The sequence below is a fragment of the Tamandua tetradactyla genome, chromosome 14 (assembly GCF_023851605.1).
Source record: "Tamandua tetradactyla isolate mTamTet1 chromosome 14, mTamTet1.pri, whole genome shotgun sequence".
In the NCBI taxonomy this organism is placed as follows: Eukaryota; Metazoa; Chordata; class Mammalia; order Pilosa; family Myrmecophagidae; genus Tamandua; species Tamandua tetradactyla.
The window spans coordinates 46,661,973-46,687,669 of record NC_135340.1 but is presented as its reverse complement, the minus strand read 5'-3'; the positions used below and the strand labels follow the sequence as shown (position 1 = coordinate 46,687,669).

Below are 25,697 nucleotides of genomic sequence, written 5' to 3'. Positions count from 1 at the left end.
GATCTGGGTTTGTTCCCTCTCCAACTTGTTTTAAAATGTTGTGCAAAATAATCTCTCCAGCCTTAGTCTGTCATGTGAGGACCACTTTGTAAAGGAAATATTTAAAATTGTTTTTGAAGTTAAGATTTTCAGACATTTAATTTCGTGCCATAAATTCTCCTTTTCAATAGTGTGCCCCTTTCATTTTTTAAAGTTTCATTCCTTTTAAATAATGACCTAACAAATTATGGGAACGTAAACATTTTTCTATTTGCAAACATTATCTTATTTGTTCATAATTTCCTAACTTGCAGCAGATTGGTGATTTTAAATTATTCAAAACGCTACGGCTAATCAATTTGTTTTTCTTCATCCACATTATTTCAGGGAATGATTACAAATTGTTCCTAACTCAGTTGTTCTAGGATTTAGCTGCTTTCTCTATTGGGAGGTTTTCAAAACATTTTTCTTCCATTCCACTTAAACTCAGCTGAGGCTTATTATTCAAAGCCTTTCGAAGATGAGAACAAACAGTCCAAGAAAGCTGTTTGCATGTCGCCCTCAGACACCATTTTTCAGCTACTTAGTGGTTGACAAAATTTTAAAAACCCTTGACCTAATGCTCTTTTTCTTATCGGAGCACTTTCATCAAGAATTTTTGCCTCAAACTCTATTTTAGCACTTCACTATTATATCCCAAGTAATTTCTGTTTCAAAAGAGAACAGATTTTCATCTTTCTGGGGTGGTTCAGGTGAATCAGTGCCTAAAGAACACAGAGGGTGGAATAATTGATCTTTCCCTCACCTCTTCAATCCTAAGAGCAGTCACCTCAGACTTGAAATTTGAATTATTACCCTAATAGGCTGTGGAACCTGATTTCAAATAACTTTACTTCTTTTACCTAAAGATGGGAAGAGTTTTTGGAATGTAACAGAAGCTATGAGACTGAGCAAACATAAGAAGATTTAATATCCTTCAGCAAAATCTCCAGCAGACAGATAAAAGAGTATTACATTTTTGTAAAAAATATAGCCAAGAAAGATAAGTACTTTTTGATGTTCATGGGAAGTTTTCCCAACCTCATCTGATCATATTTCATAGTGAAAAATGAATCCTGTGGTTCAGCTTACCACTAACGTTCCCAGGTAAGTTATGTCAAGAATGCCTTATCTATAAAGATGATAAATCTGGCCCAGTACCCATGGGTCAAATAGGAATTGGCACAGAGCTCCAGAGGGCTAGTGATTCTGAAACTTTAAGCAAGCATATCTTTCAATCCCCATCCTCATCTTGATTGGGGACTAGAAGTTTGCCTTTATTTTTTTAAACAAACTCTCCCAAAATCCTTATGCAGGTGGTACACAGCCCATACTTTGAGAAATTATGTTAGGGCTAAATTTGCAGTTGACAGCCCTACACACCTGTTTCCTCATTTGACTGACATCTTAATGGAAAAAGTAGCTCAGTAAAGTGTTCAGAAATCATCCCCAAATTAAGCAAAGCTATGACCTTTACTTCATTAGCAACATGTTCAAACTTACTTGCAGCCTGCCATAGAAAGTTTCCATTTGCTGTAGTAATGAATGAACTCGCTCTGCCAAAAAATGAACAGGTTTAGTAGGAAGCTAAATGTGGCTTTCAACTACATGTTGTTTATTGAGACCATAAGGACGAAGGCCACTGGAGAGCAACCAGCTAATTTGAAGAATTTATCTTCATAGGGTTTGACAAACTTTGCTTACATCACCATAAGCAAGGGCTTTGCTTTTAGAGATGTGAAGTGGCTTTGTCAATTTCTACTAATGTGTCCAGTTTCTCTAGTGGTGCCAAGATAATTCAGTCATTATTTATTGGAGATAACTTCTGGTTAACCAGGAGGGGAAAGGGAAAGTGCAACACCCCTCCCCTTCCACATTGTTGATGGAGAAGCTCAGTAATCCTCGGTTAGCTACTTAGCAGAACTGAGGAAGAGAATTTAAGGTGAAGGCCCAAGCATGTGATTTTGACTGGTTGGGCAGAGGCAGTATTTGGCATGGTATTTTCCAGCCAGTCCCAACAGAAACTGCATATTAGGAAGAAACTGAGTCTCCTAATGGTTCCCTTGTGTTTATCAGAGCCAGCTCATGTGCTGGGTGAAAGGTATCAGTGACTTCAACAGGGAGGGATTGAGAAGAAAGGGATTCTACAGATCTCCACAGTTCAATGGGCATTTTATTTGCACTCTTTCTTCGTACTTACAATCCCATCTCATAATGTTAAGTTTGCTAGCTGCAGGAATGCAACACACTAGAGATGGATTGGCTTTTAATAAAAGGGGATTTATTTCATTAGTTCTTCAGAGGAAAGGCAGCTAACTTTCAACTGAGGTTCTTTCTTATGCAAGAAGGCACAGGGCAATCTCTGCTGGTCTTCTCTCCAGGCCTCTGGGTTCCAGCAACTTTCCCTGGGGTGATTTCTTCCTGCGAATGCAAAGGCCTGGGCTGAGTGCGGAAATGAGGTATGCTGAGCTGCTTGGGCTGTGCTATGTTGAGCTCTCTCATTTAAGCACCAGCCAATTAAATCAAATGTCATTCATTGCAGCAGGCATGCCTCCTAGCTGACTACAGAGGTAATCAGCAACAGATGAGGTTTCATGCCATTGGCTCATGTCTGCAGCAATAGAATGAGGCGCCTTCACCTGGCCAAGTTGACAACTGAATCTAACTACCACACTATTGAAGAAGTTATGGCCCAAGGAGGTGATGAGTCTCTCTATTAACACTCCACTCAAGCAGTGCCTATTATTTATTGAACATTTTAAAAACTCTTATGACTGACTAGTAGTATTAAATCCCTACCCAACAAATATATTTTAAAATCTTTAACAAATGGGACCAATTTGTATTAATCCTTGCAAATATAACCTCTAGTAGTAGTACTTTAGCTCAAACATTATGAGGCAGTTGGGGCAGATGAAGTCTAGTTGTCTGTGGGGAAGATAGGAAGATTTTTTTTTCCATCTTGGGGAAAAATATTCGTAACTTTACTTCCACAAAGGTACCCTGCCAAACCTTTTTTTTTTTTTTTTTTCTGGCATGGGCAGGCACCAGGAATCAAACCCAGTTCTCTGGCATGGCAGGCAAAAACTCTGCCTGCTGAGCCACTGTGACCCACCCCTTGCCAAACTTTTTAAATCCAGAACTTAGTTTACAATGATATGCTTGTTTTTCTCAAAGCAAAATCTCCATGTAGGGTGCAAAACTTAAAATTTCATTTCCACATTGGAATTTGGATTCAGTGTAAGAGCGGGAAGGAGGCATTGGGGAAAAAGGTTCTAAACCTTTAGAAGTAAAGCTCTTGTAACCGCCCTTCATCTCCTCAAGCTTTGTGTGCACTTCAGACCCTGAGTCCATGAGCCTCACAGAGCTAATACTTCAGCCAGAGGAGGAGCCAGCACACGGGACCTGTGCAGAAAGGTTAAGTGATGCTAATGGCAACACACTTAAGGGGACAACATGGCATATAGGCACCGGGTGTCTCTATTCTCTGCCAGCCTTCAGTTCAAGCTTGGCATTTTCTCAGCTCTTGTGGGTGTCTCATAATACTTTCTCCAGCTTCCCCTACCTTTTATATAATAAAAAGACCAAGAGACACAAATTCTTCCCTCCTGCAGCTGCTAGGTACCATTGCCTTGGTAATAGAGAAGAGCCTCACCATGGTTTATAAATTCTGTAACAACCACGTCACTGAGAGGGAGGAAAGGAACATGTGGAAGGTGCAATGTTGTTCCATATTTCCCCCACCAAAATGAAAGTAAGCCGAACTCAAGACTAAAACATAAACATTAGCTTGAGATGACATTTGTTCCCCCTCCCCACCATCAGGATTTACCCCATCTCTCCCTATTTCTGCCTATCTCACCTCATTTTAACTCCACCGTCCTTCACTCTGCGTTCCTCTTCTAGCTGGCATTTAGACCCCTAACATCCCTGAAACACATAGGTTGGTTGCATCTCCTGTCTGATCTACTGCTTGTCCTCTCTCCTGGTCTCTGCTATTTTTCTAACAGGCTCTTCAAAATAGCATCTTTACAATTTCCCATCATAGCTTCCATTGAAAGCCACAATTCTAAGGATTCTAGGGTCCCATTAAGTATCCACAGAGCTTGCATAATACCTGTCCTACTCATTGGGTTTTTATTTACAGCCATATTTTCTAGAACCATATAAAGAGCCAGTGTTTCAGGTATCTCTGCCTGTAAGCACTAGCTATTAGGGCTGCTCATCAACACAGCTTGTTTTTCCAGGTGCAAGTGTTACAAGTTTTCACCTATTGGTACCTTAGTTATTTAACATGCCAGCAGTGCACTGCCAAGCAGGGAAGAAAACTTGGCTCAGTCCAGAACCAAATCAACAATCCAGACTGTCAGTTTATGCCTTTTTCCCAACAGGCACTTTTATAAGCCAGCTGCCCAGTGCCTTGTCTCTGATTCTTTGGCTACCCCTCTTCCTTATTTTAAAGGAAACAAGCTTCACAGTGCTAATTTTTACCAGACTCTTGATAACATTCTTTCTAACTGTGCCAGAAGCAACTAATACTTGGCAGAATGTAGGTGTCCAGGTTCCTTAGTGTTACTTCTGGATTGAGCCATATCAGGAGAGGTCATGAAAACTACAATCATGTAGTTCTCAAATTATCAGGTTATTCACTTGGAAGCAATTCTTGTATTTTGATGAATTGGACTCTAAAGAAAGACCTGGAGTGAAAATCAGACACTCTGCAGGGACCTGATTTTGCATGTTTGCTTGATTTAGTTTCTCTGCAGTATCTTTCAAAGGGGGCTCAGAGCTCTGTTTCAAAATCACCTGGAATATTCTTTTTAAAAATTTATAATATTTATGTATTAATCAATTTAAAAAAACAATAATAATACAAGTTAGCATAAGTAACAGCTTTTATAAAAAATATATTTTCATGAGAAAATTGGTGCAAAGTATGGCCTTATTTTACATTGTTTCAAATCTCTTTCATTTCTGGCTTAATAGAAGAAAGCTGGATTCTCTGTTCTTTCTGCATTCAATCTGTTTTTCCCCCATATATTGTTATGAGAATTTTTAAACGTTTAGAAAATTGAAAGAACTATACAAAGAAGATATCCATGTATCTACCATCTAGATTCCACTGTTAACATTTACTTTATCATTTTATCACATATCCCTCCCTCTATCCATCCATGGGATACTCTTAAAGCACCCACTTGGGAAAAGAGTGCCAGAAATTGAAATTTTGGCAGTCTTAACCCAGGAGATTCTTGGGCCCACCATAGTGCTTCATTAAATCCTACAGGATGTTTTTGTTAGCTCTTGTGAGAAATATCTGAACAATATTAGCAGATTAATTGATGTTGCCAGCATTGAGTTAATAAAATCTCACTTGAGTTAATAAAATCTTCCTAGGAGAGGCTAGGCTTAAAGGATCTGTGGATTACTATTGATTAAACCAGACAGTATGTTTGGGTACTCAAAGGTTGTGAAAAAAAACAGCAATTCTGGGTGGTTTTTAGCTCTTTTTCACTTTGAGTTAGCATTTCTCAGCAAGATTTTTGTCAAAGGATATTTGTCCTGCAATTGGGATTTCCTGCTTCTAGGTGACAGTGGTGCCTCCCTGACAAAGGAAAAACTTCTTTTTAAGTAAGTGTTCATTTGCACTCCCCAAGCACAAGGGTGCTATTTATTATTTTGAATAGAATCAACACTTTTCCATATTTTGATAACATTCTCCCTTTTCCTTGCCCATAATCAGTGTATCTCATTCTTCTCCTCTACTTGGAGCGTACCTTCAGGCCAGGAGGGCGTCAAACACTCTGCTGGGGGCTGAGTATTTCTGCTTAGTAAGTCTCCTGGCACTGTAGTCCTGTCTTTCTACAGCTGTCAGTTTTCTCAGGATAATCCATTCATCCCTAATTGAAGAACCTAGAGGCTGTCTCTATGCTGAGAGCATTACATCGCTGTGGTTGATTCCCGACATCAGAAAGGATCTTTAAAATTTTATCCTTATAGAAGGAAATGACATCTTCCCACTCCCTCCAGAAAGTGTGTTTTCCATCTCTAAGTTTAAATTTCATGTGCCTTACTGTTTAAGGCTTTTGTTGCAATGATGTCCAAGCAAAAATTCTAGCTCATCTGTTTTGAACAGTTTCTAAAAATGTTTTCAGAAAAATCCTCTCACCTTCGTAGCAAAATGTTACATTGGAAAAAAAAAGTAACAAGATCTTATATATTTTAACCTTGTTCCAAAATAATAGCCCTTACCACAAAGAGTCAAAGTCCCCTCTCTTAAATTGATAAAATCTGGATCCACTTTTCCTATATGTATATGTCCATGGTGGAAACTTGTACCATCATTTGTGGAGTCAAATTGCATTATGGAAGAGAAAGTTTACACGGTGAATTGGTCTCAGATTTTAGAGCTTATAAAAAGTGACTCATTTGCCACGTATTGAGATTTTTCTAAAGTTCTTTAGCACTGACAGTCCCACTAACTTCAACTCATAGTCTTTGCATCTTAGGTTCTGTTCCAAAATAGAGAACTGTTTCTGACATAGTCCAGGGCAATCTATCCTTAACTCTATATTATAATACAAGAGTTGGGAGGGAAGAAGCCTACTGGAGTTAGGATGAGAACTCTCTCTTCAGTGGGACTGTTGCAATGTAGACATTGGATTAAGAAAGAGTTGGGTTTGAATCTCAGGGTTTAAATGTTTTTTTCCAGCAGCACAATCATGGGGAAGTGATTCGACCTTTCAGAGTCTCTGTTTCCACTTTTGCAAAATGATTATAATAACCTCTCTAATATGTCTGAGATAGGTATTAAATGAGATACTATTTACAAAGCATTTAGTGCAACGCCTGGTATAATTATAAAAAAATATGTAGATACACATATACAGATTCTATTCTTATTTCTCCACTTGCCAGTATAAATTTTACAAAACTTCTTTCTGGTCTCAGTTGAATCCTCTGTAAAGTGGTTATAAAAGCATCTATTTTTGTGGTAATTCAAAAGTTGGGCAACAGCGTCGATAAGTTAAACATTCATTATGTGACTTTATTCGTTGTCAAGTATCCATAACTTTCCAGAGGTGATAAAAGTAGGCTTAAAAAGCTCTTGATACCATAAAGCCTTAAATAAAACCTGGTGGGGTGGGGAGGTGTTAGATTGGTTAATGACTGACTGGCTCTACTTTTGCAGTATAAGCACAATACAAATAATTATGTATTATCTATAATAGATTGAAAGTCTGTAAATGAGCTCATGTCTGCTGTGGTGGATGAGATAATGTCTGTAAAGTGCTTTAGGTTCTTTAAAAACAAACTGCACTTGCCATCTGGCTATCCCATGAAAGGTTGGTCTCATCCAATACCACTGCATCCAGTGGGTCCTAGTTGATGAGAACTTTTGCTAGAGGAGAGATGATCTTCTGCCCAGAAGAGCTTGGGAAGTCTTCTATATGATGATCTTTGAGAAGGAATACATGGAGCCATGACAGGGAGATGGTGATCAGTCCTCGTTAGGCAGCATGGTGAAAACGACAAACACAATGCATGTAGAAGCCAAGACAGCTGCTCAGGCACAGTATATCTGTCTCTCTAAATAGATTATACGTTCATTAAAGGATAGAAACCACATCTTGCTTTTCATCTTGTTCCCCAGAGCAACTTGCACAGTACTGAGTACCTACTGAATTTGTTCTCTAAATACAAGCTGACTGGTTGATAGACATGGGAAAGGAAAGCGAGGTTAATTGGGCTGACTTTGGCTGCCAACCCTCCAGGAAATCTCCCTCTGTAAAGAATATCTGTCTTCCGGATGTCTCCTTTTCTCCCCCCTCACCTTCCTACTGGCCTCAATGGGAGGCTCCAGTAGGTGGCTGCCAAGTGGAATTGCTCGCTGTGTGGTCCTTCTGATAGGATTTCACTTAGTGTGGCTTCTTCTTGTTGAGTCTCATCCTTTCTGTACTCTGACCCATCCAGTAGAAACACTGGTCATCTTCTAGTCCTCCTCCTCATCTCACACATCCAGTTCATCACCAGGTCTTCCCCCTCCTGATTCTTCAAATCCATTCCTTTATCTCCATCTCCATCACCACTGCCACTGCCACTACCTTAATTCAAGCCATCATCACCTCTTACCCAGTTTAGTACAACCACTCCTAATTTGTTTCTCTGCCTTGGTCTAGTTCCCTTTAATCCATTCCCCGCAATGCAGCTGGAATGATCTTTCAAAGATGCAGGTTTGATTACATCACTTTGTTTCAAATCCTTTAATGGTACTCTGTTGCTCTGAAGATAAAGTCCAAACTCCTTGGCAGGGCACTAGCTGTTCTGTGCACTGGGAATACCAAAAGTAGAATAAAACGCAGATTTTTCAGGGAACCTGCAGTCTAGTGAGACAGGAAGATGTCAGTGCTTGAAAAGCCACATAAGCCACAACAGACTGTGTATAATTCTGTAATAGAGGGACAGCGATAATCTTCTGTGTATCTAACGACATACTTTTCTTCCCAAGGGCTTGGTTAGTACATACTAGTATAGTGCCAGGTGCATATTGTAGATATTGAATAAGAATTGCTAAATGACTATAATAATAGGGCCATGAGATTCCTACCATCTTAGACTTAATAAGCCTCAGAAAAATACTTTTAGTGCAATGAAGAAGGTATTACGTAGATTTATGGAGCATGGAAGATGTATATACTTTCCACTCCACTATTTTTCACATAATAGGACTAAATGAATACCCCGATCCTGGCTTTTCCCAGGCCCTGGAATCTCAAGGTTTTCTTTAGGACACTTGAAAATGTAATGCTTCTCTAGAAAAAACACAGGGTTGGGAGAAGGGTGAGGAGCCATTTCAGACCAGATGTCAACAGAGCCCTTCTCTTCGTGCTGAGAATCATCAAACACATACCCCAGGCCTGCCAGGTAGAGTGATGGAAGCCCTGGCTCCAGAGCACAGAAACGGCGAGCTGACCTCCTAAGGGACTCTCACAGCTGCGAACAAATTAGCTTTGATGAATGAGTGGCCTTTGCCCAATCTTGGGGAAGTGGGATCTCAGACCTGTGTGGAGTTTAATTAGGGAGGGCAGCTGGCATAGCAGGTCAGATGACTCTGCTCTGCTTTGTTCATGTCACAAGTTGCTAGTTGCATTTTCTTTTTCTCCAGGTATTCCTGTTGCCTTGTTTCTTCCACTGCCCACATTTGTTTTGTGTGCTATAGGTGTGGCATGGCCATATCTCCAAATGTAGAGAGTTCAAGCAGGGTCAAAACTTTAGGATTAGATAAACTATCCTGGAAAAATCTATATAAACCAGTGACAGATTTGGTACTCTCATTCAAATTGCCATCTCCCTGTGCCTACTTTTAAGTGACCCATTCGTCCCAGGAAGTAAACCTTGACCACCTTGGGACTTTTAAGATCTGGAGGGAAAGGACAAATACAGATGTAGCCTGCCTTGTGCCTGTGTTATTGGTGGTATCCTTTCAGGGAGGATGAATGGCACTGACAGTGGAGATTCCCTGACTCCTGCCCAAGCAAACCAGATACAGAGGGAAGAAACCTGACTTAGAATCACACCCCCCATCTAGGCGCAATATCTCCAGAGCTGTGAAGATTTCTGTCTTAAAGAGAATAGGATAAATAGGGTTATTGTAAAGGTGAGCACAAATGTTGAGAGCATTCAATGGATAGCCAAATGCACTCTTTAAAGTACCACCCATAACTTTGCAGAAATTCTTAAATAGAAAATCCCCAAATCACATACTGGACTGAAGTGAGAAAGAGGAAAAACTTTAACTCTGGCTTTCAGACTCCTTATTCTGGGGACAGGAGATTCGGGCTAGGCTAGGAGTAGTGAAAAAAATCCCTGCAAAGTCATCTGAATCGTATCATATTTGGGGGACTAAGTTGGAGAATATATGCTGACAACATAAGGTCTTTAGGGAAATGTTTTATCATATAATTGTATGTTTCTTGTAATGATGCTAATTGTACTCTAAAAACACTCAATGAGAAACTCTGCCCCTCAATACAGCTGCCTGTTCTTTCAGGTGTCATACAAATTAGTTAATTACCTGCAGCAGGAATGGGCTTTGTAAAACAAAGCAAGAGACATATAGACTAAAGGCTATATGTTGTCTTCTCATTTTACACTTTTCTTCTTCCTTAAATTATTTTCATAAAGAGAGCTGGGCAAATTCCTGTAATATCAGACTTCTAGGTAAACAACTAAGTTTGAGGTTTCCTGATCATAGACACCCTGAATAGAAATCTATTTAAGTAGAAAAGTGCTCTAGTCCTTAGTAAAAAAAATACTTAGTAGAAAAGTACTGAAAATGTAAATAACCCATAGGTCAGTAGCCTTTGGGATAGGAGCATCAGTTCCTGGATTGGGGCTTGTTAGTAATTGCATCATGTCCCTCACCAAAGGCAAAATCAGGGAGGTGGGGCAAGATGGAAATTAAGGGTGGTATGGAATTTAGTTAGTCCTCCAGGGCAGCTAGCAAATAATCACAAACTGTCTGGCTCAACTGCTCTCAGGCCAGGGAGTCATGCAACCCTGCCACGCCCCCCTGAGCCATGCGTATGTGCAAACCAGGGCACTGTCCCCCAGACTTGTGCATCCCAGGGTCCCACCCCTCAGACCACGCAGGCCCACAGCCACATCCTCCCTGCTGGGTGCCCATTCATCCATGCATCAACCTCTGGACCCCTGGACCCCAACCCTCTACCCCGCACACATGTACACCCTTGCCCCAACCCCTGGCACAAGTGCCCTTCTCCCACACCTGAAAGGTGCTCATGTGCACATCTGTGCTATATAGCCCCCCCTGCACATGCGTGCACCCTGCTCCAACCACCCCTGTACCTGTTCACCTGCACCGGGGCCCCAACCACCTAGACATCACCTGCCCCTGACCCACATCCCACAACTCCTGTGACCTGTGCCTCACCCCTACACACACTGATCATATCCTGGCCCCCCAGGCCCCTCCTGCTATTGAAGAACACACCCATGTCCAGCCCTTCCTTTGCCCCTACCTCTGTACCCAGTATCCCACACCCTGATACCATGACCCCCATGTTCCACGTGCCCACCCACATCCTACCTGGGCACCAGCCCCATGCATCCACACAGCCCCTCCTATCCACCTCCCACTGTACCCTACCTCTGTGTCCCCCATGCTGCACCCTGCTCCTGGGCTCCAAGGCCTGCCTGAGCTGCATGCTGCTGCCATGACCCCTGTACTGCACCACTACAACCCTGTGCCCTACACCCTACCCTTGAAGGGACCAGCATAGCATCCCCTACCCATGCCTATACCTGCACCACGACCCATCACCACCACACACCCTGCATCCTGCTCCACATCCATCCTGCAAATATAAAACTTGAGACTATTGAAGGAAATCAACTTCCAAAGTAACCCTATCAAGATATTTGCATGCCTCAAAGGCAGCAGAAGATCACTAAGCATATCAAGAGGCAGACAGATATAGCCCAGCCTAATGACAAAATTGAAACACTAGAGGAGACACAGACTTTGGAACAGCTAATCAAAGATGTTCAAATAACTCTACTAAATAAAATCAGTGGGATGGCTTATGACATAAAGGAGATCAAGAAGGCCATAAAGAGAAGTTTGAAAGAATAAATAGAAATATTGCAGCTATTACAAAAATTAAAGATCCTATAGACCAAATAAAAAGTATACTAGAGACACATAACAGCAGATTTGAAGAGGCAAAAGAAAGAATTAGCAAACTAGAGGACAAGACAACTGAATTCAAGCACACAAAAGACAAATGGCAAAAAAGATGGAAAAATTTGAATTGGATCTCAGGGAAATGATGTCAAAACAAAGTGCACAAATAAAAGTATCATTGGTGTCTGAGGAGAAAAGAAGAGTAAAAGGCTAGGAAGGTTAGTTGAAGGTATAATGGGGGGAAACTTCCCAACCCTTCTAAAGGACATAAATATGCAAATCAAAGAAGCCTAATGAACTCCAAATAGAATACATCCAAATAGGCCTTCCCCAAGACACATACTAATCTGTCTGTCATACGTTGAAGAGAAACAGAAATCCCGAAAGTGGCAAGAAAAGAACAATCTACAACACACAAGAAAAACCACATAAGACTAATTCAACTAGCACCCTGGAGGTGAGAAGGCAGTGGTATGATATATTCAAGATCCTGAAAGAGAAAGACTTCTAGCCAAGAATTCTGTACCCAGCCAAACTGTCCTTCAAAACTGGCAGAGGGATTAAAATTTTCACAGACAAACAAATGCTAAGAGAATTTGTTAACTAGAGACGAGCCCTACAAGAGATACTAAAGGGAGTTCTACCAGCTGAAAAAAAAAAGACAGGAAGGGGAGGTCTGAAGGAGGGCACAGAATCAAAGAGTACCACTAAGGGTAATTTAAAGGATAAAAAGAGAAAATGATGTATATATCTGAAAATAAAATCCAAAGGATAAGATGGTGGATTCAGGAAATGCCTTTACAGTAATAAATATAAGTGTTAATGGACTAAACTTACCAATTAAAAGATGCAGATTGGCAGGATGGATTAAGAAATATAATCCAGCTCTATGCGATTTACAAGAGACTCATCTTACATACAAGGATACAAATAGATTGAAAACGAAAGGATGGAAAAAGATGTTCCATGTAAGCTTTCCAAAATAAAGAAGGAGACAAACATCAGACAAAATAGACTTTATATGTAAAGACATCATAAGAGACAAAGAAGGATACCATATATTAATAAAAGGAACAGTTCACCAAGAAGAAATAATAATCATAAATGTTTATAGTCCCAATCAAAGAACTCCAACGTACATGAGACAAACATTGGCAAAACTGAAGGGAGTGATCAACTTCTAACAATAATAGTAGGACACTTCAATACACCTCTCTCCTCTATAGATAGAACAACCAGACAGAGGATTAACAAGAGAACTTAAATAATTTGATAAGTGAATTATATCTAACAGACATATATAGGTCATTATACCTCAAAATACCAGGATATGCATTCTTCTCTAGTCCTCATGGAACATTCTCCAGGATAGATCATATGCTGGGGCACAAAACAGGTCTTTATACATTTAAAAACACTGAAATTATTCAAAGCACTTTCTCTAATCACAATGGAGTGAAGCTGGAAATTAATAACCAACAAAAAATCAGAACTTTCACAAATAGATAAAGGTTAAATAATAGACTCTTAAACAACCAGTGGGCCAAAGAAAAAGTTGCTAGAGAAATCAGTATCTATCTGGAGATGAATGAAAACAAGAATACAATATATCAGAACTTTATGGGATGCAACAAAGGCTGTTTTGAGAGGGAAATTCATTGCTCTAAATGCCTATATTAAAAAAGAAGAAATAGCAAAAATCAAGGACTTAACTGCCCACCTGGAGGAACTTGAGAAAGAACAGCAAACTAACCCCAAAGCAAAGAGAAGAAGAGAAGTAACAAAAATTAAAGCAGAGTTAAGTGAATGGGAGAACAAAAGAACAATAGAAAGAATCAATAAAGCCGAACATTGGTTCTTGGAGAAAATCAATAAAATTGATGGACCCTTAACTAGGCTGACAAAAAAAACTGACATTAAGATTTTTGAAGATGTTTTAATTAAGGTGTAAATAAGGTCTTTGACGATGTTATTAGTTAAGCCACTGAAGAGAGTGAGCTTTAGTCCAAAATGGCTGAAGTACTTACATGCAAAGATAATTGGGTACAGAAAGAGAAGCCATGGGAGAAGCAAAGAAGCTGGAAGTCAGTGACACCCAAAAGTAAAAGGGGAAGTTATGCATTGACTGAAAAGCCAAGGAACCTCAAAGATTTCTGGCCAGCCAGAAGATACTGACCCAAGAGGAAGCATGCTTTGTTGTCTTTGAAACTGTGCACCAATAAATTCCTGTTGTTAAGCCAACCCATTGTAAGGTGTTTCAGCTGAATAACTAATACAGGGTCTTAAAACTTTAATAAGGGAAAATTGTCTGCTTTAGAGTAGGTAGTTCCAAGAGCTGGCACATCATCTTATTTTTTAGGACATGGAGGTTAGGGAGGTGGATGAAAAATATACAAAACATTCGGAAATTAATGGAACTTTAAAGATCACCAACTCCTTCATCTTTATTTTTTAAATGGAAATACTGAAGTCAGAGAAGTTATCTCTGTCTTAGCAAAAGGTTTGCTTCTGCTTTTCTATTGCTCCATGGAAACAGCTTCCCCAGTCTTGGAAGGTTAGACATACCTGTCAGTGACTTCTGGCCTTCATTCTTCACTCCTGTTATTCTCATGGTGTCCCTGTTCTGCCAATATCATGGAGAAAACAAAGGCTTTGAATACAAGGAAATTTGAAGCTGTATTCCCAAGGGAATTGGTGTAGCATGAAACTGGATGGTTTCCAGTTTACTCCTTAAGAGCAATGGTTTACTTTTTCTTCATATCTTTCTCAGTACTAAACGCTGTGTTTTACATTAATGTAATCCTTAAATAATTGACGATCAAAATGTTCTGTTTGTGAAAAAATATTTAACATTTTCATCAGTAGAAGACGCAATGTAAAGTTAAATGTACCAACTTTGGAGATAGGCTGGATCTTACTTGAATCTAGACAGACTAGAACTGAAGCTCTGACTCAGACAAATACCAGCTGTGACCTCAAGCTGATGATATAATTTCACTATGCCTTAGTTTCTTTGACTATAAACTGGGATAATACTAGATGCTATCTTATAGGGTTGTTCTAATGATTAAATGAGTTAATACCAGCAGAGCACTTAAAACACTTCCTGACTCAGAGTGCTCAATGATTATCAGCCTTTACTATAGTCAGTAGCCAGAGATGGTTGCTGAAAAATGTTCCACAATAAGTATGGATTTCATGATGCTAACTGAGCATGTGATAGATAAGAATGATTGCTGTAGGGGATCATCAGTCCCAGACAGTTCCCTGTTCATTCTGTTAAATAGCTCTTAAGCCCCTCTATTGCCTCTTTGTACACTATGGTACCCAGGTTTTCTTAATGAGTAAATAGATTCTGTAGTCTGGTCACTTGTTATCTAGAGCCACTTTCTGGTCCATGTGTTGTCCTCTTACAAGTTATTGTGGATGAGAGCCTTGTGGTTTTCTTCCTTCGGTCCCTCCACCCCCACCCCAGACCTTGGTGTAGAGGAGTCTGCTTTTCCTTTCCCTTCTCCAGCAAGCTTGTTGGGAATGTTTCCCCCCCCTGCATACCATCAACCCTCACTCAAGTTGATCCTGACATCTTAGTACTTTTTAAACTTGGGAATTTTCTTCTTCCAGTCCCTCAGAATCCAATTTAAACCCATCTTAACTTGAAAAAGGGAAATTCACTTTTTACATTTCCATTCATCCGTCCAGTTTGCTCCTCAGATATGTTTTTGCATGACTGATCCGACTGATATGAGTAGATATCCTCATTCTGGTTTTATTTCCACAGTCTGTTCCTCCAGATCTCTGTGTCTGCAACTTTGTGCTGGAACAGTCCCTCTCTGTCAGAGCCCTGCAGGAAATGCTTGCCAACACAGGTGAAAATGGCGGCGAAGGGGTGAGTACCTGAATTATGTCCTAGATGGTGGTTGGGGCACACCACCACCCCAAAGCACACTCTATATTTCATGTCTCCAGTTTTGAACAGAAAACCTTGGAACTCTTGAAGCAATCTATATAGAGATAGTACATCTTTCTCGCTTGGTTTAGTTTCCTCTCATTCATCAACATAATCCTGATTCCTTTAGATTGTCCAGCTTCCACCAGAAAATATAAGAGACCACTGTTAATGCTGCCTGAGCAGAGCATGGGACAATCAACCTTCTCCCCTTATCACCCCCTTAATCCTCCAGAAAATGTGAAGTGCCTGATAAGGCTTTGAAATTGAGAGTGCCTGCTTGGCAATTTCATTTTTCTAGGGGAAGTCTGCAAGGATTTCTGACTTCCCCGATGGAGCAAAACCTTGTTGTTGAGATTTGAAGTAAATTTCATACAGAATTCAGTCTTTGACATATGCTCAGAACTCCTCAGTTTCACTCACAGTGAACAAATACAGAGCTGCCTTGAGTTCCTATTGTTAGTAAAATGGTCCCTCGTTGTTTAACTGAGGAGCAATGCCCCATATCTCCCATGTTAGTAGGTCTCTCAGGAGAGACTTTGGCCAAATCGTTTAGAATCATCCTTGACTCTCACCTTTCCCTAATGACTCATATTCATTATCATCAAGTGCTTTCATTCTACTGCATGAGAATCTCAAATTCAACCACTTCTCTCCATCCCCCACAGATAGTCCATTAGATGACTATCCTCTGCAACAGCCTCCTGTTTTTCTTTTTTCCATATTTATCCTCACCTCCAATTTTTTCACTCAGCAGTCATAATGTTCTTAATTCATTTGAATGAACTCATACATAATCCAGAAATCTTTTTCAGTAAAAGAGTCAATGACCTTAGAATCAAGAGAACCAATATTTACATTTAGGTCATCTTCCTTTTAGGCAAGTTTTATAATCTTTGTGGTCTCTCATCTACAAAATTCAGAGGTATAATTAGATCTCTAGTGTCCCTAACACCAAATGTGTCTGAATCTATGTTCTTTTAGTTTATAACAATATGCTTTAGTCAGCCATCTGAGAATAGCTTTATTTTGATCCTTAGAGTCTTAACTCAGATGACATTTTGTTCCCTTGTTTGATGTTCATTTAAGTCTATGTTTACTTCCCATTGCACTGACCTCAGAATCCCATGCTTTGTTCCATAGATACGCACCCTCAAATACTTTCAGTTCAGGGAACATATTTTTTAAATTGATCCTTCTTTTCAAAGACTAAGAACTCATCATTTATAGAAATTTTGATGAGGTGGACATAGTTGATTTGAAATATCACCATTTGAAATATCAAACAAGATCAATTAGACTGATGCCCACAAAATAGAAATTGGGAGAAAAGGGAGAAGATATTTTTAAATGGAGAATCATCTCTTGGACATTTTCTTATCCTCTTTTGTTCGAAAAGTGTATTTAAAAGAACTTCTTTTTGTTAATTATTTAGCTTTAGGACTTAAGAGAGACCTATAGATGAGAAACAAATTTTAAAAGTTCTGATTATAATCCTTGTTCTTTCTTGCCAAGAACTTAAATAATAGCCTTAACTTTGTCTTAAAGAAGAATAAGGAATAATTGATCTTTCAAATGAAATGAGAAGGCCAACTTAGTAAAATTGAACTCTTACTTTTGGAACATATGAATAAACCTATCTTAATTACAGTGAAAGTTTACTTAATCTAGTTATATGCTTCAGGGGAGCATCTTTAATGTATAATATTTTAAAGCTGATAAATTAAATTTTCTTGTGAGAGCCACTCTTTTTGAAAACTAGAGTCCAAAAGAAAGGATCCATGACACTGTGTATTAAATATCCATTGGATAATAATGGATTATTATAACTGTTGGGTGAGACTTGGAAACTTCTCCTATGCCATTTTGTCTTTCTGTTCTATTTTATAAAAAAAAAAAAAAAAAAAAGAATTTTAGTTAATTCCCATCTTGACTTTTATTATTGTTGTTAATAGAGTTTTTATAATTATCCATTAGAGTTCTTAGAGCTAGAAGGAAGGGATTTGAGAAGAGAGATGGAGTACAGATGTGAGAGGGCATTGTTTTAAAATTATTAATACTTTTACTATTCATTGCTGATTCTACTATGTCATTTCCTGGATAACAGTTTGTCATTATAACCCTTGTCTAACCCCTTCAAATTTTGTCTGGGCTTTCAGTCTTTAATATGAGAAATACTAATTATAAATAACCTCTTGAGTCTGGTTGTTCAGATTTTCTGAAGTAATTGAAGTAAACATTTACTGTTAGTACTGAATTTTATTTTTGAAGATAGTATTCAGCAGGGAGGAAAAAGAAAAAGAAGAAAAATAAAGAAAAAAGTGAGTAAACATGACAGAACATCATTCTCTGGAGGTCCTGGGATGTTTGAGTAAAATGTCACCTCTTTGGCATGCACTTCCAATCCGTTTGGAAATAGGCATTTGCTGCTTTTAAATAGATATTATTTTCACTAATAATCACGATTGCCATCAAACAGGAGGCTTTGAAGAGTGTAATTTTTCCTTTTAGTCATGAAATTGGTCCTTCTGTGGTTGTTGTGCAGCAAATGGACATTTATTTTTAAAATGACTTCAATATTCATTCACGTAATGAGTATACAGAAGTCTTTTTGCAAGAATCTATCATTCTGCAGCAATTTTTCATACTAACAAAGGAAACAAAAATGTCCAGCCAGTTTAATAGTAGAGAGTTTTTATTCCTGAAATGTCCTTAGCTATGGCCAGTAGCCTTGTATTGAAAAGGAGAATAAATTGGCCAGGAGGACCTGAAGCACAGAACACACTCTAGATAAACTCATCTTGAATCACTTTCTTTCTGGTCTAATACTGCCTGATATTCTTCTGGGGAAAATTACCAAGGAATGGATGCTTGGCACTGTGCCCAGTGAAATGGCTGGAGTTTGAAGTAAAATGCCCATATCCAAGTATTAAAGTATTTCCATATTTTTGATTGGCTAAATTTTACAAGACATCTACAGTATATGGAATTCCAGGCCACCAAGAGAGGACATACAGCTAAATGAGATGCCACTATGTCCCTCTGAACCCTCAATCCCCTCCATCCTATGGAAATGACTTCAAGTTTAGAGGAAGCAGCATTCATAGTGAGAGAAGCCGCTAAACTTTAGAGTCAGGCAGATGTTTGTTTGTTTCTCTTCTTACTATTGAGATGACCTCTGTGGCAAATTATTTCCTCTTTCTGTACTTTATATATGAAAATTAAGCAAGTGTCCGGCAGATGCCTGCAGATGCAGAAATGAATACTGCTTTCTTTCTTTATCTCTATTCACTTCCTCCAATCACAGATCCTTCAGGCATATTTCAACTCCCTCAGAGAAAGGAAAGCACCATGCTATATGACCAGGGGTATGTTAAATCTAGGACCTCATAACTCCATATGGGTTTTGACGTGAACTGGCGGACTGCTTCTAAAATGAAAGGCCACGATGAACACAATTACCAATTGCATGTCTTCTGAAAACGACTCTGGTTTTATCTAGAAGTTGGCTTAATCATTGTTGGAACTTTACAACTAAAAAGAGAGATAAAATATCCAAATATAAATATTTATTTATATGTTATTTATATGAACTAATGTTATGGTTGCCAGAAAACATAGGATTTGTGCTTGAGTTTCAATGTTAACATATCTGGAATGCCACAGTCAGCCTTCTAATCTTGATTGGGAAATGTGACCTGAAAAGTTTTATTTCTGCAAGAACCTTTACCACAGATATATCCTCACTGAGAGGTTCTTTACTTCCCTGTACTACTTATATCATAATCTCATTAACTCTAACAGGAGCTTTGGGCTCCTTTCATTTGCCCTTGTGTTTAGAGTGGGGAAAACACACAGCACAGTTCCCAGAGAAATGTGTGTGCACATTGCAGTGCCTTTGTCATGTGTTGGTGCTTCCTGAAGATGATGTGCTGCACTTGCTGAAAAGCTAGGGCTTGTGTCTTGGCATGACACGAACTTATAAATGGCCAGTGAGGCATAATCTTATTTTAATGCTCTTCTTCGTAACAGTCATTAAATTGCATTTCATAAGATTTTTAACTTGCATCTAAGTTCAGACATTCATCCATTTTATAAAGCAACAAAAATCCAGTATAAGTGTGAGAATATCATTTAAAAGAATCTGCTAAAGACATCTACCCTGAGACTGTTAAGTGTTCAACAAATCAAAACAGATTCTGATGAAAGGAATTAGAAACCCCTTTTCTGAAATCTGAGCTTTTTGAGAACCTATCTAGAATGAAGAAGGCTAATAGCATCCTCGCCTCTTTCTTCCCGGGTCCCTGAGTTCACACCATCATTTCTCTATCATTGAAGAGAGGGGGTACCCCCATCATCCACATTTAGCCTGTCAATCTGAGGTTTCCACTTTCCCTTCATAGTTGTCAGGAAAAGCCAGAATGAGAATTTATTTTGATGGTGGGGGAGACAAGACCGATGGAGGAACTGTGTACAAAATTCTAAATAACCTCATTCCCATCTACAGTTTTTTTAAAGATAAATAAATCATTCAATCAAGCATGAGAGTAGTCAGCATTACAGACCTGACAGTAAGCATTGCACATTAGAATAGTACATACTATTTTTTCCTTTGGAGAAAAAGTACAAAGTCACTTCTGCACATATGACGATGTAGGTCCTACGCTCTGCCCATATAATCTATACTCACTTAGGTCCTGCAGACAGCTTCAGGGTGCACCAGGGAAGCCTCGCTTGATGTTAAAATTCTGAATTCCTTCATACTAGTTGGCCAAAAACCCACTGCCTCAAGTACTCCAACTACCTCCCCATGCCTTCACCCAGGACCTGCCCATCCACGGGCCAGTGCCATTCAGTTATTCATCTTTACTGTTTTATCTGCTGGTGCCTAACTGGTAAGAGGAGGATGCCATTGAATTACATCCCCAACTTGCATGGCTTAACCCTACTTTCTTTTGAAAGGTAGAAAAATGTTCTGATTCTGAATGTTTCTCTCTCCTTTTCTAATCTGTGTCTGGTCATCCATACCTGCTCCAAAAATAATATTTTGTCTTAACAAAATAATAGCCAAATCTGTTTGGGCGAATTGCCCTGATTTGCAAAAGCTTGGGTGGTTTAATATGTCAAAAATGCCTCTTTAAGTCTGCCCCGTGGTAGAGTTTACTTTCCAGATTTAGGGTTTACCTGACAGATTTACTCATGGGAGGCAGCCTGCTTTGGTGAGGAAGCTGGGAATCAGGTTTAGATTTCACCCCAGGTCTGCCATTATCTGGTCATCTGATTTGGGCAAACCTCTCTCAGCCTCTGGGCTTTGGTTTCTCTGTCTCTAAATGATGCCCTCATTTCTATGCAACGCATTCTCCTGTCTGTGAAGGTTGTGATGCACCAAACATGCCACTGCTTCACTTCCTCTGATGTGACCTACTGGCCGTCGTCATCCCTGATTAGCTGCAGAAATTTCAGCCTGTTTTGTAATCGCCATTGTTCTTGACGCTCTGACGCCTGAAGTTTGAGATAGAATGAATAAATATTCTCTTCTGTGGTGCGGGCAGAGAAGAGATGTCCACAGTACATCCAAGACAGTAACCCTAAAGCACCACGTGAAGTCTGTGTTGAGGCACAATTCCCCTGCAGTAATCTTCCCTGTGGAAGAATGTTGGATGTATTCTATAACTTTGGCAGGATTGTTTTGAAAGGGCCAGGCAGATTATTTTGCAAAATCAAATTATAAGGAGAAGCCTCCAAATGAAGGATTTTAATGTGTTTCTTCATAGGCCAAATTGTTATTAAACGTGTTTCTGCTACTACACCATTCCCTTCCCTTCCTGACTGTTCTTTTTCCTCCAGTGCCATGATTTTAGGATTTTACACAGTTGTAATGTATTTTAACATTTCTCTGGTAAGCTGATATTTACGAAGATTTGTGCAAATAAACTCATACGTAAAATGCCTTCTTTTGCACTGGGCTTTTTATTTTTAAGAGAGAAGTTGTAGGTTTATAGAAAAATCATGCAGAAAATACAGAGTTTCCATATATACCCTCTTGTACACACAGTTTTCTGATTTTGACACTTTGTGTTAGTGTGGTACTTTTGATGAAAATATTGATGAAATAATATATTTATAATTATACTAAAACTATAGTCCAAAGTTACATTAGGATTCACAGTTTGTGTTGTACAATTCTGTGGTTTGCTTTTGTTTTATTTTTCAAGTTTATTCTGGTAAATTACAATCTAAAATTTTTCCCTTTCCCCCACATTCAAATATTGACTGACCTTTTAAAGATATCATTTTTAGCAAAAATATGCTATCCCAAAGACCTTTGTCATTAGATAGCATCCTCTCTGGTATGAGAAAAATCTGATTAATTGTTTATAGAGTTTCTAAGAAAAAAGAAATCTCAAATTGCCTGACGTAGGTATTGACCATTTTCCTTGGGTGGATTTTCTTATATGAATATAATAATGAGAAAGTGTAACCAAATTTAGGCTGTAGCATGTTGCTTACTTGCCAGTTTCTTGATATCAACACTGTCCTGAAAAAAATAAAATAAAAACTTTCAAGTCTAATGCCACTGCTAACTTCTAGCTAAAATAACAAAATATCCAACAGGTAGGAAATCCATGCCCTTCATTCTCATTGGGTTTTTTCTTTATAGTAAACATCGGTAGAGTCCTTAAAAGAGTTGAAAGCTTTCAGCAAGACCTGTGCACACTAAAATATCCATTTACTTTTTTGTTTTTTACTTTGCTAGCTCAGTGACCTCTCCGAATGGGTATGTTATTCTCTCCTTTAATATACATGTACTTTGCATGGACAGCTGACTCCAGCTGTATGTGTAATGAACCGGGCCTTTCACTTGTAAGTGTTCAGGAAATTTCCATTCTTTGTGCCTCTGCAATTTAAAAAACCACCACCACACCCACACTTCAATCTCGTGGAAGTAGAGGTGGCTGCACACTTGGAAATTCATTGCAAAGCTAGCAGCTTTGTTGAACCACTGCTCTGTAATTAGGAGAATGACTTGCCTGTGGACTCTTTTTCTTTTTTTCCTTCAAAACATTGAAAATTGTCTTCAAATTCTCTCTCTTTTCTTCAGAATATGGTCTAGTTGGCCTGAAGACATAAGAGGACACAGGTTTCAAATGGTAGAATGTCAGAAGTGTGCAGCCTTGCCTAACCCAAGCTCCTTGGGGCTTCAGCCCACTTCCTATGCTATTATGCAACTCCAGCTCGGATCTACCATAAATCTGGAGTTCATAATAAAAATGAAAAAAGCTAGTTCAATATGGTCCCTTTCTCAAGCATTGTACCCTAAGTGAAACTGCAGAAGAATCCAATGATAATTTCAACCGTTAAGAATAACCACTAAGATTAACTAGCTTTTTACATTTCTTCATATGCTGAAAGAAACATTTTCAAGTGAAAGAACCCACACAATTAATGTTTAAAGCTCCACACTCTACCAAATCCTCCACTTTTTGAATGTAGAGCTTCAGCTTTAGTGGAGTTGTCTTTTCTTGGGTGAAATTGGTTCATTTTGAAGTCAGCACCTCATGTTTAAATCAACATGTCTCTGTGATCGTGGCGATGTTTTGCAAATGTGTTAACACTTAGCTTTGCTAATGTTACACAAACCCTGGAATCTTTTCATTCTTGCTGTGGACATCTGAATGCTCTGATAGAATAGCTGTGTCATGGTGATTTCACTCATCTTAGAAAGCTTGAGCTTCTTCCTCATAGCTCGACTGAAAATGGTCATTAAAAAAATGTAATTGCAAAAATTTAAGCAACAGTATTAGTTTTGTAAAAGCGTGAGGAAGGATTGGGAAGTCTGAACATTCTCCAGCACATAATATGTAGTTAGTTATATTCTTAAGGGGGGTGTTTTGATGAGAGACTTTGCTGAAAAATTTTTTGGAAAAATAACTGTTTAGTTGTGGGAGCAGGGGTAGAGGCGGGGTTGTAATAATGGAATTCAGCTGCATTTTAATGAACATACCTTAATCCTCAACTGTAAGGCATTTGGATTTAGGGAGAGCATCTTATTTGAAGACACTTGGTTACCTGTTCCTCAAAAAACAAAAAATAGCATCTGGATTCAAGAAATCCTGGGAGAATAGAAACCTTCCCATTTATTTATTAGAGTTTTCCTTTGATCACATCACTTACTTTTAATAGCTGCCAGGGTTTAAATGATATATTTGAGGATAGAATTGAAAGAACTAGAGAAAACTCCAACTTACTTCCATTTCATGAACATTTAATGAAAGCACCTACTTGGTTGTTCTGGCAAAGAAAAGCTAGCTTGTGCCAGGGAAGCCCTAATCTCAGTGGTATTTTCATCCCCATTTGAATAAAGACTCAATGGCAAATGCCTCAGCCCTTGGACTACCACTGTCTGATTTTAGAATGGAAGGATCTGGAAGAAAGCAGAAATAGGAACAAGAGGTTTAGGAGGAGACCTATGGGATTGCAGTGGCCACCTGGAAAGTAAGAGGCAAGCTGAAGGCAGGGAGCTTCTCCTCTCACCTGGTGTCTCCCACCCTTTCTTAATATTTGGTTTTAGGCTGAGGAGGAGAAGGGGCTGGACCTTGCTCCCAGGAGATGCTGCTGTGGCGTGAGGGAGGAAAGGGCCAGCCTCATCAGGGGCTGAGCATTCTGGCCTCCATTCTGGAACCTTCTGGGTCTTGGTCAGCAAAGTGGGCTCTGAACAAAATGTGGGCTTTGAACTAAATTAGTGGTCCTGAAACATCTGTCCCAAGGCCAATGTGTGCCCGCGATAAAGGATTTGCAAGTCAGCAGGAAATGATGAAAAGACATGGTAGAATTCTTTCTTTAAACACGTTTTAGAAATGGGAAGCCTGCCTCCTTTTTTTTTATTTTCTGAGATTATGCCCTTCTTACAATTTTAAGAGTACAATGGTTATGAAGTTGGTTTATTTTCTCTTTGGAAATTATAGTGATAGTAGGTAGCAATTTCTTTACTCATTTTTTAATGCCCTTCCTGGGCAAAATGTAAAATTAGCAACTCTGTTGGGTGTCACTGGTGCTGCTATTGTCCAAGCTCTACCGGTTCTTGAAATTGTTCTCCCAGGCCTGTTCTAGCTCTTGAGATTCCACATTCTCAGTCATTTTACCAAATACCTGACGTGTGTTTTGATTTAAAGCCTATTGCGTTAAGATAGATGTTTTCTTAATGAAAAGAACCTGGGCAGTCAACCACACGCGCTGATTTCATAGGCACCAGTTGGGCTCATTAGGGCACCGGCCAGCTCATTTGAGAATCACCTCCTGCCATCTCGCTAGTGACGCTCAGCTGGGGGTTAGGTTCCCCTACCCCATCTATCTGCTGCTAATGTGCTTTCATAAGGTGGAGGCCAGTGGGCAGGAGAAGCAGCATATTCTTTCAAAAGCATGGATTGGGAGATGTTCCGGTGCAAATGATTCGAGGTTTCATCTGAGGTAACAGCCTTTGAGGATTTGCTTTAAACATCACCTCCTCGGGGTTGGCTCTCTGTGTGGGGTGCGACCTTCTCCGAAAGTTTGCATGTCTTTGGTGAGATAGTAGAATGGTAAGTTTGAAGCATTACTTTTTTCTTTTTTTACTATAGATATATCTTTAAGTAATTCATTTTTGTAAAGTTTAGGACTTGGCTTCAGGAATTTTCAGAATTACTCGTAAACCACAAAAATCTCCAGATTTTTCTCCTGTCAATTCATGCAGATAACTGAATTTTAACTCCTGGGGCATCTTTACTGAATGCAAGCAGTGAGCTAAGGTGCTGAGCCTCTAAACGTAACCTCCAATCTGTGCACCGCCGCAGAGAATGAGAAGACCTTTTGCTCCAGGGTCTGTAGGACCGTCTCCCCGTGACACTTCACTCCCCTTCAGCTTTACCTCATGCCTTTCCCCATGGGGATTTTCCCCTTGCGAGTGGTAAAGGGGCTGCTTGCAAACCCTGACCCAATTTTAAGGTTTATGCAAAGTCTGAAGATCATGTCCTGATGTGGTATATCTCA

The 25,697-nt window shown here is 39.3% G+C and overlaps 1 protein-coding gene across 5 annotated transcripts in view; it reads left to right on the top strand.

Moving 5' to 3' along the window:
- The window catches only part of RYR3 (ryanodine receptor 3), a 498,481-nt gene that overhangs the window by 169,012 nt on the left and 303,772 nt on the right, over nt 1–25,697 (top strand). For all 5 annotated transcript variants that reach the window (XM_077127361.1, XM_077127358.1, XM_077127359.1 and 2 more), the window contains exon 3: nt 15,504–15,611. In XM_077127361.1, coding sequence (XP_076983476.1) covers nt 15,504–15,611 — 108 coding nt within the window. The remainder of the gene's footprint in view (nt 1–15,503; nt 15,612–25,697) is intronic.